General features: G+C 39.0%; 3 protein-coding genes across 5 annotated transcripts in view; all 3 read left to right on the top strand.

Annotated features, from left to right (window-relative positions):
* LOC110065348 (coiled-coil domain-containing protein 150-like) overlaps window positions 1–14,702 on the top strand; it is a 53,386-nt gene extending 38,684 nt beyond the window's left edge. For 2 of the 3 annotated variants that reach the window (XM_089282050.1, XM_089282049.1), the window contains exons 24-27: window positions 11,213–11,292; window positions 11,986–12,094; window positions 12,885–13,019; window positions 13,282–14,702. In XM_089282050.1, the coding sequence (XP_089138176.1) occupies window positions 11,213–11,292; window positions 11,986–12,094; window positions 12,885–13,019; window positions 13,282–13,353 (396 nt within the window). In that variant the 3' untranslated portion in view covers window positions 13,354–14,702. Of the gene's footprint in view, window positions 1–11,212; window positions 11,293–11,985; window positions 12,095–12,884; window positions 13,115–13,281 lie in introns of those variants that run through there. The other variant, XM_089282048.1, reaches the window with a different exon arrangement.
* Window positions 1,932–5,022, top strand: LOC110065400 (adenosine receptor A3-like). The gene has a single exon (XM_089282045.1). The coding sequence runs from the start codon at window positions 2,404–2,406 to the stop codon at window positions 3,334–3,336; it is 933 nt and encodes a 310-aa protein (XP_089138171.1). The 5' UTR covers window positions 1,932–2,403; the 3' UTR covers window positions 3,337–5,022.
* Window positions 7,590–9,090, top strand: LOC149116107 (adenosine receptor A3-like). The gene has a single exon (XM_089278436.1). The coding sequence runs from the start codon at window positions 7,973–7,975 to the stop codon at window positions 8,906–8,908; it is 936 nt and encodes a 311-aa protein (XP_089134562.1). The 5' UTR covers window positions 7,590–7,972; the 3' UTR covers window positions 8,909–9,090.
* Window positions 14,703–15,166: the final 464 nt, after the last annotated feature.

The raw sequence follows: 15,166 nt of genomic DNA, 5'->3' as shown, positions 1-15,166 counted from the left end.
TATTTTAAAAAAACCGAGGTATAGACTATTTATTATCAAGTTGATAAAGGCAAATCAACAGACTTGGCGAGTTAGCGAAACTAACTTTTGGAGCGTTAGCCTTTTGTTAGAGCAAACAGGTGAATTACGAGGTGAATGTGTGTTTGTGTAGTGGAAGATGGAACCAATGGAGGAAGCGTGTATATAGTGCAGGGGACTCTAAGAGCTGTCAAGAGAGCTCACGCCGAGGCTCATAAACTCAGATAAAGAAAACATCAAGAAAAAGTTGTTTGTACAAACGAAGACGTTTATCTAGAATTTCTGTAAATGTAGATTGAAGCAGATGTTCACTTCGGTGTTTCTTTGCATTAGTTTTGGTTGCATACACAGCAGATACTGACTTCTAATTTAGAAAAATAAATTAGTAATGAATTTTGCAGTGGATCTTAACTTAAAAAACAACGTTTCGATGTCATCTTGGCATCATTTTCTACTTGCATGGAAATAAAAAAAACCGGTAAGTCTTCGTTATATGTGGACAGGCGATGTACGAATACATCAATAGTCTCATTTGTGAGATAAATAATAATAGATCACATTAACAAATAGACGCTGCAAGTGTTGATTAGAAAACAGAGAGAAATGTCGAGCAAACACTGTCGAACGAGAAGAGCAAATACTGAACTGCACAGTTAATTAAAAGAAGACCTGTTTGACAGCCTGAGTGAAAGAAGAGGGTAGTTGTTAGTCATATCAGTATTAAAACACTGTAAATAACAAAGAGACAGTAGAAGACTTTCTTGCCTGTTTGCAGCTTGTTGTCAGTGCTTTGAACAAGAGGCTACGCGAAATAAAAGCAGCTTCGAAAAGTTCCTAGTTTTAGAGAAAAACGATGGTTAGTTGTTCTCTCGAGTCAACTGCGCATTGTTATCGAAGATTCAACCGGAAAAGCCCTTTTTTCGAGAAATCCAGTGGTTGCCTTTCAAAAAATGCTTTCTTGTATTCACACCGGCGTGAATTACTTAACTGAATACGTTGCGCTTAAGCAAAAAATGATATTTCTTACATGGAGCTGCTAGAAAGTGTAATTTTTGTGGGCTTTTACCAGCGTAGAAAACTCTATTCCAAAGTACAGGAAGTTGTTACTAAATACAGCTTTTTGGAGTGGAAACTGGAGGCTCTGAGCATCCGCAGGAATTTTTTTATCTTTCCATTTCAACTAGCTTTTCATTGGTAGTTAAAATAGGTGAGGTAAACAGCTGTCTAAGGCTCGGTATTGCCGATGCGAAAATGAATAATTTTCCGGGGCTTTTCCGCAATCAAGAAATAAATTTGATGGCCCTCTGTAATTTAGGGGGAGTTTGTACAATGGGGATTGCGACTTGCCACTTGATTTTCAAAGGAAAAGCTCTTGAGTTCAGTTTAGTTTAGTTTTGTCAATGATTTGTATTCAGTGGAAGCCCGCCTTATGGTCACCTCGTTAATATGGTCACCTTGTTATTCCGGCCAGTCCTTTTTGTCCCGCCGTAACCCCATACATTTTTTGTATATAAGAAAACCCCGTTTATACGGCCAACGGCCACATTCTGAAATCCCAACTTGTATAATCCTCTATAACTTTACCCCGTTTACGCGGCCAACCAGTTATGTTCATCTTTCCATTGTTAATATTGTACGTACCTACTGAAGTTTCAACTTTTTGAAAAATTAAGACTGCATTTCGAATGCTTATTTTGAAAGGGACAGTTGTTTAGAAGTTCATTTGTGATGTCTGTCAAGACGTCACCTAAAATAGATCTAGACCAGTCATGAAATTTGATCCACCTCGTTAATACGGCCAAATTTTCTTGGACGCTGGCGATCATTTTAACGGGCTTCCACTGTATATCAAATAAAGATCACTATAGGATGGCATAAAGATGCACAGACAGAAGTTTCTCTGAATTTTTGACCCGTTGATCGAGGCCGATGTTCACTGATGAATTTTCTTAGCTTTCACCAGTAGTATTTGTTCAACTTCAGGACAGTTTATACGCTGACAGCATGCAAAGTTTGCTGCTCTTTAAATTAAACAAGGTGCTGTTCTCTAGAAATTTCCTCCTGGCTGAATAGAAAAGAATAATTGTCATTTCTTTTTGTGTTCAGCTCTTCAGAAGAGAGAAATGGTCGCTTTAATTTCATCAAACTTCAAAAGTTTTAAAAATCCTCTTGAAGTATATAGAAGGTGCATATTTCTGCAGCTGCGAGTGTGAAATGTTATTAATTACTAGCATGCCAAAATTAAAAGTGACAAGTTCCTTCTGTCAGTCTTGGCGTGTACTTTAAAAAGTCGAAAAACATGCATACAGTGCTGTCAAACACAAACGGGTTGTTTTTTCGAGGTAGATTGAACGAAGCTTCATTACTTGAGTACTTTTCGCAGTAATGACAACCCTTAACTCTGAAGAGGAAGCGCAGAACTCGGTTGAACAGCTATACTGTTCGGCTAATATAACTGCTGAAATACACGGCCAGTTGACATTCATCTCAGTTTTAAACATTTTTGTGTCCGTTATTGCTTTTCTTGGAAATGCTCTGATCCTAGCCGCTCTTCACAAGGAGTCTTCACTTCACCCGCCATCCAAACTCTTGCTAAGTAACCTTGCAACAACTGATCTCTGTGTTGGTGTGATTCTCGAGCCTCTCACTGTTATCTATTTAATGTCTGTAGTGAATGAACATTGGAATATTTGTCGCTACGTATCAGTCACAGGTGCTGTGATAGGCGTTACTCTGTTCGCGGCGTCTCTGTTGATACTGGCTGCAATAAGCGTGGACAGACTTCTCGCCCTGTTGCTGGGGCTGAGATACAGACAAGTTGTAACTCTGAAGCGCGCCTATGTGATCGTTGTTACGTTTTGGGTTGTGTCCACTGCTCTGACGGGAATGTCTTTTTGGAATCCTTTTATAATTTTTTGGTACATGTTTATAGTTGTGATATTCTCTCTAGCAACTTCGATATTTTCTTACACAAAGATTTTCTTCACCCTCCGTCATCATCAAAATCAAGTACAAGACCATGTTCAACAACCGAACCAAACAGATGAACTGAACATAGCGCGATACAGAAAGGCAGTGCGCGGTGCCCTGTGGCTGCAGTTCACGTTAGTGGCTTGTTTTCTACCCCGTGGAATAGCGCTGGCGTTATTTGCTAAAGCAGTAATATCACCATCTGTTTATCTCGTTAACCAGTATACAATGGTTTTAGTTTACTTAAACTCGTCACTAAACCCGATTCTTTACTGCTGGAAGATAGATGAAGTGAGACGAACAGTAAAAGACACAATCAGACAAATACTTTGCTATTCATGCAGTTAGCACTTGTCCGACATATGGCATCGTTTAGCGTACCTAGCTAGTAAAAGTAAAAACGATAGAAAATTGTTGAGAGCATTCTTTAAAAAAATTGTCACTGACTGCAATAAGCGTGGACAGACTTCTCGCCCTGTTGTTGGGGCTGAGATACAGACAAGTTGTAACTTTGAAGCGCACCTACGTGATCGTTATAATCATCTGGGTTGTGCAGACTGTCATATCTATGATGTCGTTAATTAATGTCCTCATAGCCATATCGTGCAGCATAATAGTTGCATCTATGTGTCTTGTAACCTCAATCTTCTCTTACACCAAGATTTTCTTCACCCTCCGTCATCATCAAACCCAAGTACAAGACCATGTTCAACAACCGGACCAAACAAATCAGCTGAACAAAGCGCGATACAGGAAGGTAGTGTCCACTGCGCTATGGCTCCAGTTCACGTTACTCGTTTGTTATCTACCCGACAGTGTAGTCATAGCTTTAATGTCTATTAGTGGGCTATCGACACCTCTTTTTCTTGCCAGGGAATATACAGTGACTTTAGTTTACTTAAATTCGTCGTTAAACCCGATTCTTTACTGCTGGAAGATAAAGGAAGTAAATCAAGCAGTGAAAGACACAATCAGACAAGTGCTTTCCTGTCCGTCCAGTTAGCTCTTGTTCGCAGGGCTTTGACAAACCGAGGCACTAGTCCCAGTCATTGCTGTTCGTTTTTGTTGTTTATGTTCATCATAAACACTCTAAATACTAGGAAAAGAATTTAACCATGGACATTCCTTCAGTCATAATTTTTTCCTGGACATTGCCTGTAATAATTTTTTTCTTTCTGGCTACGGCCCTGGTTCGAGTTACATTATCGCTTAGCTTGCCTAAAAAAAAAGTACAAAAACTATATAAAACGGTGAAGAAGGTTCTTCCAAAAGCTGCCAAGAGTTTAAGAGTGGTGCTTACTTAATTTAGTTTATCGCTGTTGCATGTTAATGAGCTTGTTTTGGTAACAGCGGGAAAAACATGGTGTTAATTAAGACTTGTGCGACATCAGACTGTGATGAAAAAAGTGGAATTCACGACAGTTTGTCTCCACAAGACTTATTATTCCAACACGGTCCTCTTGTCAAGTGAGTTAAGATAAGCAGTGGGTGGTTCAGGCTAAAGTGATGATCCGTTTTATTCAAAACAAGGGCAGGAAGCCGAGAGATCGTATATTTGGTTAGGAACGCTGAGTAATTCTGCGGAGGCGAAAAAGAATAGTTTTTCTTGGTTTCCGTAATCAAGGAATAATTTTCATGGGCTTGTGCAATTTGGAAAATACGAAGTCTTGAGTTTTATGTAGTCTGGTTTATCGTAATTCCAAAATTCAAAGAATATTGGAAGTTTATATCATTAATCTTCCATAAGATAAAATAAGGATCATTAAGGATGAATTGATGGCGTTCAGACATTGCGGCGATGTTCTCTGATGAATTTTCTAAACTTTAATCATTATTATTATTATTAGAGCATTAAGGCAGCTGATACGCTAACGAAACGTAAACATAGTAGGTGGATAAATTAAACGAAGACCCGTTCTCTGCATTAGTTCTTCCTTGTTCAGTAGAAAAGAGAATATTTGCCCTTTTTGTTCCGTTCAGTGCTTGAGAAAAGAGGAAAGGTGGCTCAAAAAAATTGTAATAAAAAAAAGAAAATGATAATGCATATTTCTGCAGCTGCCAGTCTAAGTATTGTCAACAACTAGCAAGTCATAATTATTAAAAAGTGACAGCTAGGCAGCGTTTGTCCACTTCGTTTGTCTGGGCGTAAACAAGTTGAAATAACGTGCCACTGAAAACAAAGGCACCTGATACCAAGAAGATTGAGTTCGAGAAAAGTTGAATTATATTTTAAAAAAACCGAGGTATAGACTATTTATTATCAAGTTGATAAAGGCAAATCAACCGACTTGGCGAGTTAGCGAAACTAACTTTTGGAGCGTTAGCCTTTTGTTAGAGCAAACAGGTGAATTACGAGGTGAATGTGTGTTTGTGTAGTGGAAGATGGAACCAATGGAGGAAGCGTGTATATAGTGCAGGGGACTCTAAGAGCTGTCAAGAGAGCTCACGCCGAGGCTCATAAACTCAGATAAAGAAAACATCAAGAAAAAGTTGTTTGTACAAACGAAGACGTTTATCTAGAATTTCTGTAAATGTAGATTGAAGCAGATGTTCACTTCGGTGTTTCTTTGCATTAGTTTTGGTTGCATACACAGCAGATACTGACTTCTAATTTAGAAAAATAAATTAGTAATGAATTTTGCAGTGGATCTTAACTTAAAAAACAACGTTTCGATGTCATCTTGGCATCATTTTCTACTTGCATGGAAATAAAAAAAACCGGTAAGTCTTCGTTATATGTGGACAGGCGATGTACGAATACATCAATAGTCTCATTTGTGAGATAAATAATAATAGATCACATTAACAAATAGACGCTGCAAGTGTTGATTAGAAAACAGAGAGAAATGTCGAGCAAACACTGTCGAACGAGAAGAGCAAATACTGAACTGCACAGTTAATTAAAAGAAGACCTGTTTGACAGCCTGAGTGAAAGAAGAGGGTAGTTGTTAGTCATATCAGTATTAAAACACTGTAAATAACAAAGAGACAGTAGAAGACTTTCTTGCCTGTTTGCAGCTTGTTGTCAGTGCTTTGAACAAGAGGCTACGCGAAATAAAAGCAGCTTCGAAAAGTTCCTAGTTTTAGAGAAAAACGATGGTTAGTTGTTCTCTCGAGTCAACTGCGCATTGTTATCGAAGATTCAACCGGAAAAGCCCTTTTTTCGAGAAATCCAGTGGTTGCCTTTCAAAAAATGCTTTCTTGTATTCACACCGGCGTGAATGAATGAGTTGCCAGTAATCGGATACCCGTGTCTGCGCGAAGAACTCTGGGATCGTCAGGGGGCAAACATTGCTAGTCGCTAGAAGGAAATGTATGGCGAAAAGTTGTTTTGAGGTAGAAGAAAACGATTTTTGAGAGAGATCAGCGCTTTTTCGCCGTCGTTTTTATCGCGAATGGATTTGGGCAATGTTGATATGTGGAATATGTAAGTTTTTGTTTGAATAACCGTGAAATATGCGACAAAATCTACCGATAAACTCCGTTGCTTGCGTGAGGTTTATTGTGAAATTTACATCGCGTAATGGTCTGAAAATATTACAAAATTAATTAGGTATAAATCGAGAGGAAATAACCCAGTAAGGCCTTTTAAGTTGTGTACAGGCTACTTTTGGCTTATTTGAAAGCTCAGTCATACAAATAATACTGGAAATAAGCCCGGTGGCGATCATTGTACTGTCTGGGGTTGATTTCATGACAAATGAGTCCGCGAGACTCGTACTGTGTGGCTACTGTGTTGCTCAAAGCCTTTGTTTTGCTTTTACAAGCACGTATTTCAGTGATTTTCCTTTTCTATAACAGATCAAGGGTGGCTCCTCTAATATATCTCTGAGTATTTGTATTAAAAAGTGTCATTTGTACGTGATTATGCTTTCCAAAGTTTGGTATTGACGGTTGAGTGAAATTGCCCGACACAAAGGGTAGTAGTTCCTTCTACAATTTTCGATTTCTGTTTTAGAGCTTCTTTTCTGTCTTTTTATTTAACTTCTCGGAGGGTCTTTTCTACCATTTTCTCCGGGTAGCCTCTCGAGATCAGGCGTGTATTGAAATTTTCAATATTCTCTTCAATGTATTTCACAATAAACCTCACGCAAGCAAAAGGGAGTTTATCGGTAAATTTTATCACTTATTTCACGGTTATTCAAACAAAAACTTACATTTTCCATGTATCAACATTGCCAAAATCCATTTGCGATAAAACAACAGCGAAAAAGCGTTGATCTCTCCCCAAAACCATGTTTTTTTGGGCGTCGAAACAACATTTCGCCATACATTTCCTTTTAGCGACTTGCAATGTTTGCCCCCTGACGATCCCAGAGTTCTTTGCGCAAACACGGGTATCCGATTACTGGCAACTCATTCATTACTTTACTGAATACGTTACGCTTAAGCAAAAAATGATATTTCTTACATGGAGCTGCTAGAAAGTGTAATTTTTGTGGGCTTTTACCAGCGTAGAAAACTCTATTCCAAAGTACAGGAAGTTGTTACTAAATATACCTTTCTGGAGTGGAAACTGGGGGCTCTGAGCATGCGCAGGAATTTTTTTATCTTTCCATTTCAACTAGCTTTTCATTGGTAGTTAAAATAGGTGAGGTAAACAGCTGCCTAAGGCCCGGTGGTTTTTTTTTTTTTTTTATTAATATTATTTTATTTTTTTGTTAAAAACTTAATTAAAGATAACCTGTTTCAAGAATTTATGACCATTTTCTGAAAGTAAAGGCATAAGGGTTTCAAAACCAACAGTTGTACTATTAATTTGCATTTTTGTGGTCACTTGAAAGAAACAAAATAAAACAGCCAGTGTTTGCTAGTTAAACCATCTGCTCATTTGGTTAATTTGTTTTTCCAAATTAATAATTCATGTTTGACGAAATGAAAAGAATTATAAACGAGGATTTATTACTCTGAGAAGTTTCAGGATAGCGACTGAATTCTGATCAAAAGATTCCAGGTTATAGGTAGATAGTTCCTTTTCGGAGTTATGACAACTGCAAACTCCTCTGCACATGAAACGCAAAGCTCGGTTGAACAGCTATACTGTTCGGCTAATATAACTGCTGAAATACACGGCCAGTTGACATTCATCTCAGTTTTAAACATTTTTGTGTCCGTTACTGCTTTTCTTGGAAATGCTCTGATCCTAGCCGCTCTTCGTAAGGAGTCTTCACTTCATCCGCCATCCAAACTCTTGCTAAGTAACCTTGCAACAACTGATCTCTGTGTTGGTGTGATTCTCGAGCCTCTTACTGTTATCTATTTAATGTCTGTAGTGAATGAACATTGGAATATTTGTCGCTACGTATCAGTCATACGGTTTGTGATAGGCGTTGTTCTGTTCGCAGTGTCTCTGTTGATACTGACTGCAATAAGCGTGGACAGACTTCTCGCCCTGTTGCTGGGGCTGAGATACAGACAAGTTGTAACTCTGAAGCGCGCCTATGTGATCGTTGTTACGTTTTGGGTTGTGTCCACTGCTCTGACGGGAATGTCTTTTTGGAATCCTTTTGTAATTTTTTGGTACATGTTCATAGTTGTGTTATTTTCTCTAGCAACTTCGATATTTTCTTACACAAAGATTTTCTTCACCCTCCGTCATCATCAAAATCAAGTGCAAGACCATGTTCAACAACCGAACCAAACAGATGAACTGAACATAGCGCGATACAGAAAGGCAGTGTGCAGTACCCTGTGGCTGCAGTTCACGTTAGTGGCTTGTTTTCTACCCCGTGGAATAGCGCTGGCGTTATTTGCTAAAGCAGTAATATCACCATCTGTTTTTCTCGTTAACCAGTATACAATCGCTTTAGTTTACTTAAACTCGTCACTAAACCCGATTCTTTACTGCTGGAAGATAGATGAAGTGAGACAAACAGTAAAGGACACAATCAGACAAGTACTTTGCTATTCATGCAGTTAGCACTTGTCCGACATATGGCATCGTTTAGCGTACCTAGCTAGTAAAAGTAAAAACGATAGGAAATTGTTGAGAGCATTCTTTGAAAAGTGGTCGTCCAAAGTGTGCTACAGGGTCTTCTTAAATGAGCAATTTGTAAAGCAAGATGTATAAGATATGCTCTGAAGAGCTGTTTGTAATTTTAAATAAAGAGAAGAAGGACTGGAATTCACATCAATTGTTCTCCACAAGGCTGTATATTATTCCAAACGGCGTTTTGTCAGGGAAGGAGTTCGAGAGATCGTATATTTGGGTGCGAACGGTGAGCAATTCTGCCGATGCGAAAATGAATAATTTTCCGGGGCTTTTCCGTAATTAAGGAATAAATTTGATGGCCTTATGCAATTTAGAGGGATTTTATACAATGGAGTTTGCGACTTGCCACTTGATTTTCAAAGGAAAAGCTCTTGAGTTCAGTTTAGTTTGGTTTGTATTCAGTGGAAGCTTTCCTTACGGTCACCTCGTTAATACGGTCACCTTATTATTCCGGCCAGTCCTTTTTGTCCCGCCGTAACCCCATACATTGCCTTTATATGAGAAAACCCCGTTTATACAGCCAACGGCCACATTCTGAAATCCCAACCTGTATAATCCCCTATAATTTTACCGCGTTTACGCGGCCAACCAGCTATGTTCATCTTTCCATTGTTAATATTGTATGTACTTAATGAAGTTTCAACTTTTCTTTGAAAAATTATAACTGCATTTCGAATACTTATTTTCAAAGGGACAGTTGTTTAGAAGTGCATTTGTGATGTCTGTCAAGACGTCACCTAAAATAGACCAGCCATGAAATTTGACCCACCTCGTTAATACGGCCAAATTTTCCTGGATGTTGGCGACCATTTTAACGGGCTTCCACTGTATATCAAATAAAGATCACTAGGATGGCATAAAGATGCACAGACAGAAGTTTCTCTGAATTGTTGACCCGTTCATAGAGGCCGATGTTCACTAATGAATTTGCTTAACTTTCACCAGTAGTATTTGTAGAGCTTCAGGACAGTTTATACGCTGACAGCATGCAAAGTTTGCTGCTCTTTAAATTAAACAAGGTGCTGTTCTCTAGAAAGCTCCTCCTGGCTGAATAAAAAAGAATAGTTGTCATTTCTTTTTGTGTTCAGCTCTTCAGAAAACAGAAATGGTCGCTTTAATTTCATCAAACTTCAAAAGTTTTATAAATCCTCTTAAATATATAGAAGGCGCTTATTTCTGCAGCTGCGAATATGAAATGTTATTAATTACTAGCATGCTAAAATTAAAAGTGACAAGCTTTTTCTGTCAGTCTTGGCGTGTAATTTAAAAAGTCGAAAAATGTGCATGCAGTGCTGTCAAAAACAAACGGGTGTTTTTTTTTCGAGGTACATTGAACGAAGCTTCACTCTAAACAACGAATGACACTGTTGAGGAAGAAAACTGCTGGGTTAAAGCCCCAGTGTAGTCAGATAGTTGCCCATATATGAAGTGCATACTCACTCGACAGCTTTTGTAACTCCAGTGCGTAAAACCTCGACTTAACCAGGGCAGACCAAAAAATTCGAAGAAAATTAGTAAAATTTAATTATTCCACCCCCACTTCCTCTACATGTAACAGGATTAGGCTTAAACAACAGCTGCATTTTCGTCAAACTCTTCGAGCATCTGCTCACTTTTGTTGGTTATACCTCGCGTGCTAAATGCACCCTAATACATCGTGGAATTGCAGGAATAAAAAAAATTAAACGCTGGCAGTGATGGCAATGATGGCACTCCGCATTACTGTGAGATTTTATGCAAAATAACAAAGGAATCCGCCTTAATTTGACCATTAGTATAGGGGACCGTCCACGCCAGGCTGGAGAAAGTTGAGAACACAGCAATCACCGGTCATTTTGGATTTGTATTTGAGGGAAACTCGAGCAGGGAAATCACGTGATTATCGTGATGTCATCGTTGTCGAAAAGCTCCGTTTTCAAAATGTTTTCCGTACACACTAAAACACAGAACCGGCGTTTTCAAATTCCTTCGGTTTGAAGAGCGTTTTCGGGAAGCTCCGTTTCCGTGACGGATTAGTGTGGACGGCAGCCCTAACCGTAGAAATATAGTTGCGCTTTCAAATTTCTCCGGCGCAGTGTGAACGGGGGCCCAAGTCTTGCGGTTTCAAAGTCTGTCCATGTTTTAATCATTTTCGCCACGCCAGCCATTCCCCGATTAATTAGACTTAACCAAAGAGAGGTTACGGCGAGTTCCCTATCATAATTAAAAAATACTAAGGGTTATTTTTTTCAGGTTTCAGAGAATCTTCGTGAAGCTCAAGAATGGTTCAAGACAAAATTTGGGAATTTACAGGCTGAATTGGCGCGATCAAGGTACGGAATGCTGATTCCAAGTTTAAGAAAGAAATGAATTTTATATCTTAAATCAGGGGTATGCTTGTATCTTCGAAAGTATTTGGTTTCTGGTGTAGGCAGTGGTAAATTCAAGACATTCAAACGTGCTCTTTGAAACTCCCTCTCCGTCTTGCAGACTTAACTTCGTTTTGATTGGCTAATATAAGCAATAGGGAAAAAAACAACGAAAATATGACAACACTAATCTCGAACTTTGTCGATTGCAAACGGCGCGTCGCGTTGTACATAGACTAATCTTTTTTCCGATACGTTAAACGCTTGGTAAATTAAACTTGCCACGGAGCTTTTAACTGTAGTTTACTGCGTGAAGAGGAACGATATAGCTTTTCTGTGTCAGCGTTTAGCTTCGGTTTCTGTTGTGTGTTACGAATACTGCTACTTCCCCTGGGTGAGATGTTTGCCCATCGCATTTATCCCCCTCCGCTCCGTTGGAATTTTGTCAGGTTACCATTATAGATCGCCGATACCATTTATACTCCGAAAAGAAGAGAAGCACTGTGAGGGTGCAGTGTTTATCCTAAGATCACAACACAGTGGCCTCCGGGTGGGCTTTCACCCAGCCACCACAATCCACTGTCTAGCGCAAAATCTATTGGGCAACGGGCTTTCTTTAGTTTGCTTCCAATGTAACCCTTTCTTTTGTTTTTACAGGAAAATACAGGACGCGTTGGAAAAGCAAAACCGAGAGTCCTTTAAGAAACGAGACCACGAGAAAAGGAAGGTCGATGAAGCCACCGAAAAAGCCAAAGAACTCATGAGGGTAAAGTCAAGTTTTTGCGTTGAGGCTGTAGCTTCTATAAACGCTGCACGAACCGGCGACTTCAGTTCAGATTGATCTCTACTCCCACGAAGGGACTAAGCTCAAAACGTCGATTTCTCCAATTTTGCCTCGGAGGTCAGCTTTCCTTCATCAACTAGAAGTTGGTGAAGTTCTTTTTGCAGCGTATCAGATACCTTAAGTGTATATGACAGATATTCTTTTTATTTGCTAGATGGAAGTTACAGGAGATCATTACATGAAAATCGAAAACAAAAATTGGATATCGTTTTTCTTCTCCGCGTTTTAGCCGTGAAAGTTGCCTTCCGGTTGGGTTAGAAACCGCAGGGGTTTAGGACCTGGGACTAGTCAGGCTGTGACGTCAAAACAAGAACGTAGGTCTGCATATCTTTCGTAAATGTTTACAATTTTCAACCAAAATTGGAATTAAGCTTGAACTACGCCTTATTCCTTTTATATTTTACTTGTTATTATTATTATTATTAATAATATTATTATTATTATTATTATTATTATTATTATTATTATTGTTGTTGTTTTTTTTTTTTTTGTTTTTTTTTTCGTTTCTATTTGTTTGGTTCGAAAAATATGTCGAACTAAATAAATAAAAAGAAAATATCTGTCATCTACACTAATCGTCCTGCTGAAACAATTGTGGTATTCCATTCGTTATAGCTCGTTTTCGCTGCATAACTACCTTGTTAGTACAATTGCGGACACAGTTCTGGTGAATGGCACTGAAATGACTAAAATCGATACTTTCACTTCGCAGGCGAGTCGAATGACAATCAGTAAACTTGCGAGTGACGTGGCCGAGAACCACTGGGAAACAAAAGGAATGAAACACGCTCTACAGGCCGAGAGGGACTATAACCTAATGACCACACAAAAACTGGAAAGACTCAAGGTACAAAATTCTTACTCACTGGGGTGGACTGTTCGTCATTTCGCCCCAGCCTGTAAAACAGGGCAATGTCGTAGACTCCGGTAGATTCAGCTCGTTTAACCGAGGTTTTGTCCATTTATACATTTTACAGTTTACATTTATTCTGCCTGTTTCTCTTTTTGACTGCCTTTTACTTAACTCTCATTTCTTTATTACCTTTTGTATATGTATGAGAGAGTTAGCATAAACTCATTATTGTCGTATCTTGGTTCTTTCTCTGTAGGAATCGACAGCGCGACAAATGGAAGGTTTAGCAATTGAGCTGGATACGTTGCGTTGTTCAGCTCACAGATGACAGCATTTTACATCTTGAAAATCAGCGTCTTAACACGGTCAGAAGTTTATTCACAATAATAGTAAACAACTCTGCTCAACACACTCGCTCATGTGTCAGTAATGCCACGGACAGACTGTGTGGATGTTTTCTTTCCCAGGAAACTTTCAATGCGAACGTCACGCAAGACCCAGTTAAATGCGCTTTCGATTAACGTTGCACAAGTAGTCACGCATCACGCCTCAGATTTTAACTGGGAATAAAACAGGTACAGTGTAGTCCTATAAGCCCTTTGCACGATCCGGTCACATGGTGCAAAATCACACATGCTGGGATGCAAGTTGCACAGTGGGACTTCCAAAACAAAGGCAGGTCCAGGTGGACTGGTACGAGTTGCTTTGTTTTGGAAGTCCCACTGTGCAACTTGCGTCCCAGCATGTATGATCTTGCACCACGTGACCGGATCATACAAAGGGCCTATTACAAAGGCCCAGCAGTGTATAGCTAATACGTCAGGCATTGTTCGCCAATTGGTAATTTTTGGGTTGTACATATATTTATTTGGGTTACAGTGTAAAATGAACTTTGTACAGTTTTGTAAATAAGTATGACTTACAGACGCCCTTTTAAACGGGTCAGCGGTGTTTGAACAATTTAGCTTAAAAGGTCGCTTCAAATCTAAAACGGGTTCTGCTCACCGCTTGAGAATATGTTGTCTTTATTATATAAATAAGTATTTATTAATGTTAAAATGTAAAGGAAATATAATAGACTAATTAGGATAAAGAAACGAGAGCTCAAACGAGCTAAACTTCGTCAGGCAATTTTCAAGTTCCTTTACTATACTCATAAAAGCAAATCCTTGCACAAAACCTTTCACGAGAAATTCTTTTTACGCACGAGGTTATTTTCATGCAAATGAAGTACACTTTCCCTTGAAAGGAGTTTCACATCTTGTTTCATCTTAGGCGAAAAAAGCTTTGCTTCATATGTATTTGTGTTTGACCCCATTTCTAAAAATGAAAATACGACACGCAGGGGAGTATTTTTGACGAATTTCGAGGTGTTTGGAAATGTGGTCAAACACTGTCTTGAGTGGTTGATATATCGCCTCAATCGAAACTAAAACTAAGGAGAAAACGGAGAAATAAAAGCGTAAAAAATCAGTGCTAATTAAGATCAGACATTCAAACAGTTTGACAAGATGTTTTAACGCATTTTTTAAAGCATGACTTTTCAGTGAGGTCCAATCTTTGTGTATTTGTAAACTTCTGTCAGGAACCTGAGCACCTGTCGCTCCATGTACTGAACACAACCATATTTATTACATTATTTACAAACGCACAGAGAATTAAACTACTGTAGTGGAATTCCTTTGTATTTTGTGCTGACGGTGAAGTTCTGTCTGCTTATGTACAGTTTTTTTGCTCAGCCAAAAACAAGACCAAAACCACCCTTCTATCAATTTCGCAATCTCGTGAATCAAGAGAGAACGTCTCAAACGAGAAAATCTCGCCCCCCCCCCCCCACTTTCCGTATCCAATGGGTCGTTTCCGAGTTACCCTGTGCCTCTGTTTCAAAACGAGTCCGTGCAAAACCTTTCATACGTAAATGCGTTTGATTTGCATGAAAATGAACATGTAGGAGGAATTCATTTTCATATGAATGGTTTCCAACGAAGACTCGTTTTGACACAGAGGCAAAAGCCAACTCGGAGATGGCCTATTTCTTACAAGGTGAAGCCTTACAAGGTGAAAGTTCGTGCCTTCTATCCTGAATACAGCCGAAAACCTCTCCAAACGTTGCGGAAAGAATCAGGTGTATTTCTGACACA

This window comes from Orbicella faveolata, unplaced genomic scaffold (genome assembly GCF_042242905.1).
Source record: "Orbicella faveolata isolate gen_17 unplaced genomic scaffold, um_ofav_v1 contig_12, whole genome shotgun sequence".
Classification (NCBI taxonomy): Eukaryota; Metazoa; Cnidaria; class Anthozoa; order Scleractinia; family Merulinidae; genus Orbicella; species Orbicella faveolata.
Note: the sequence above shows the minus strand (reverse complement) of the source record. Positions and strands in the feature narration are given on the sequence as shown.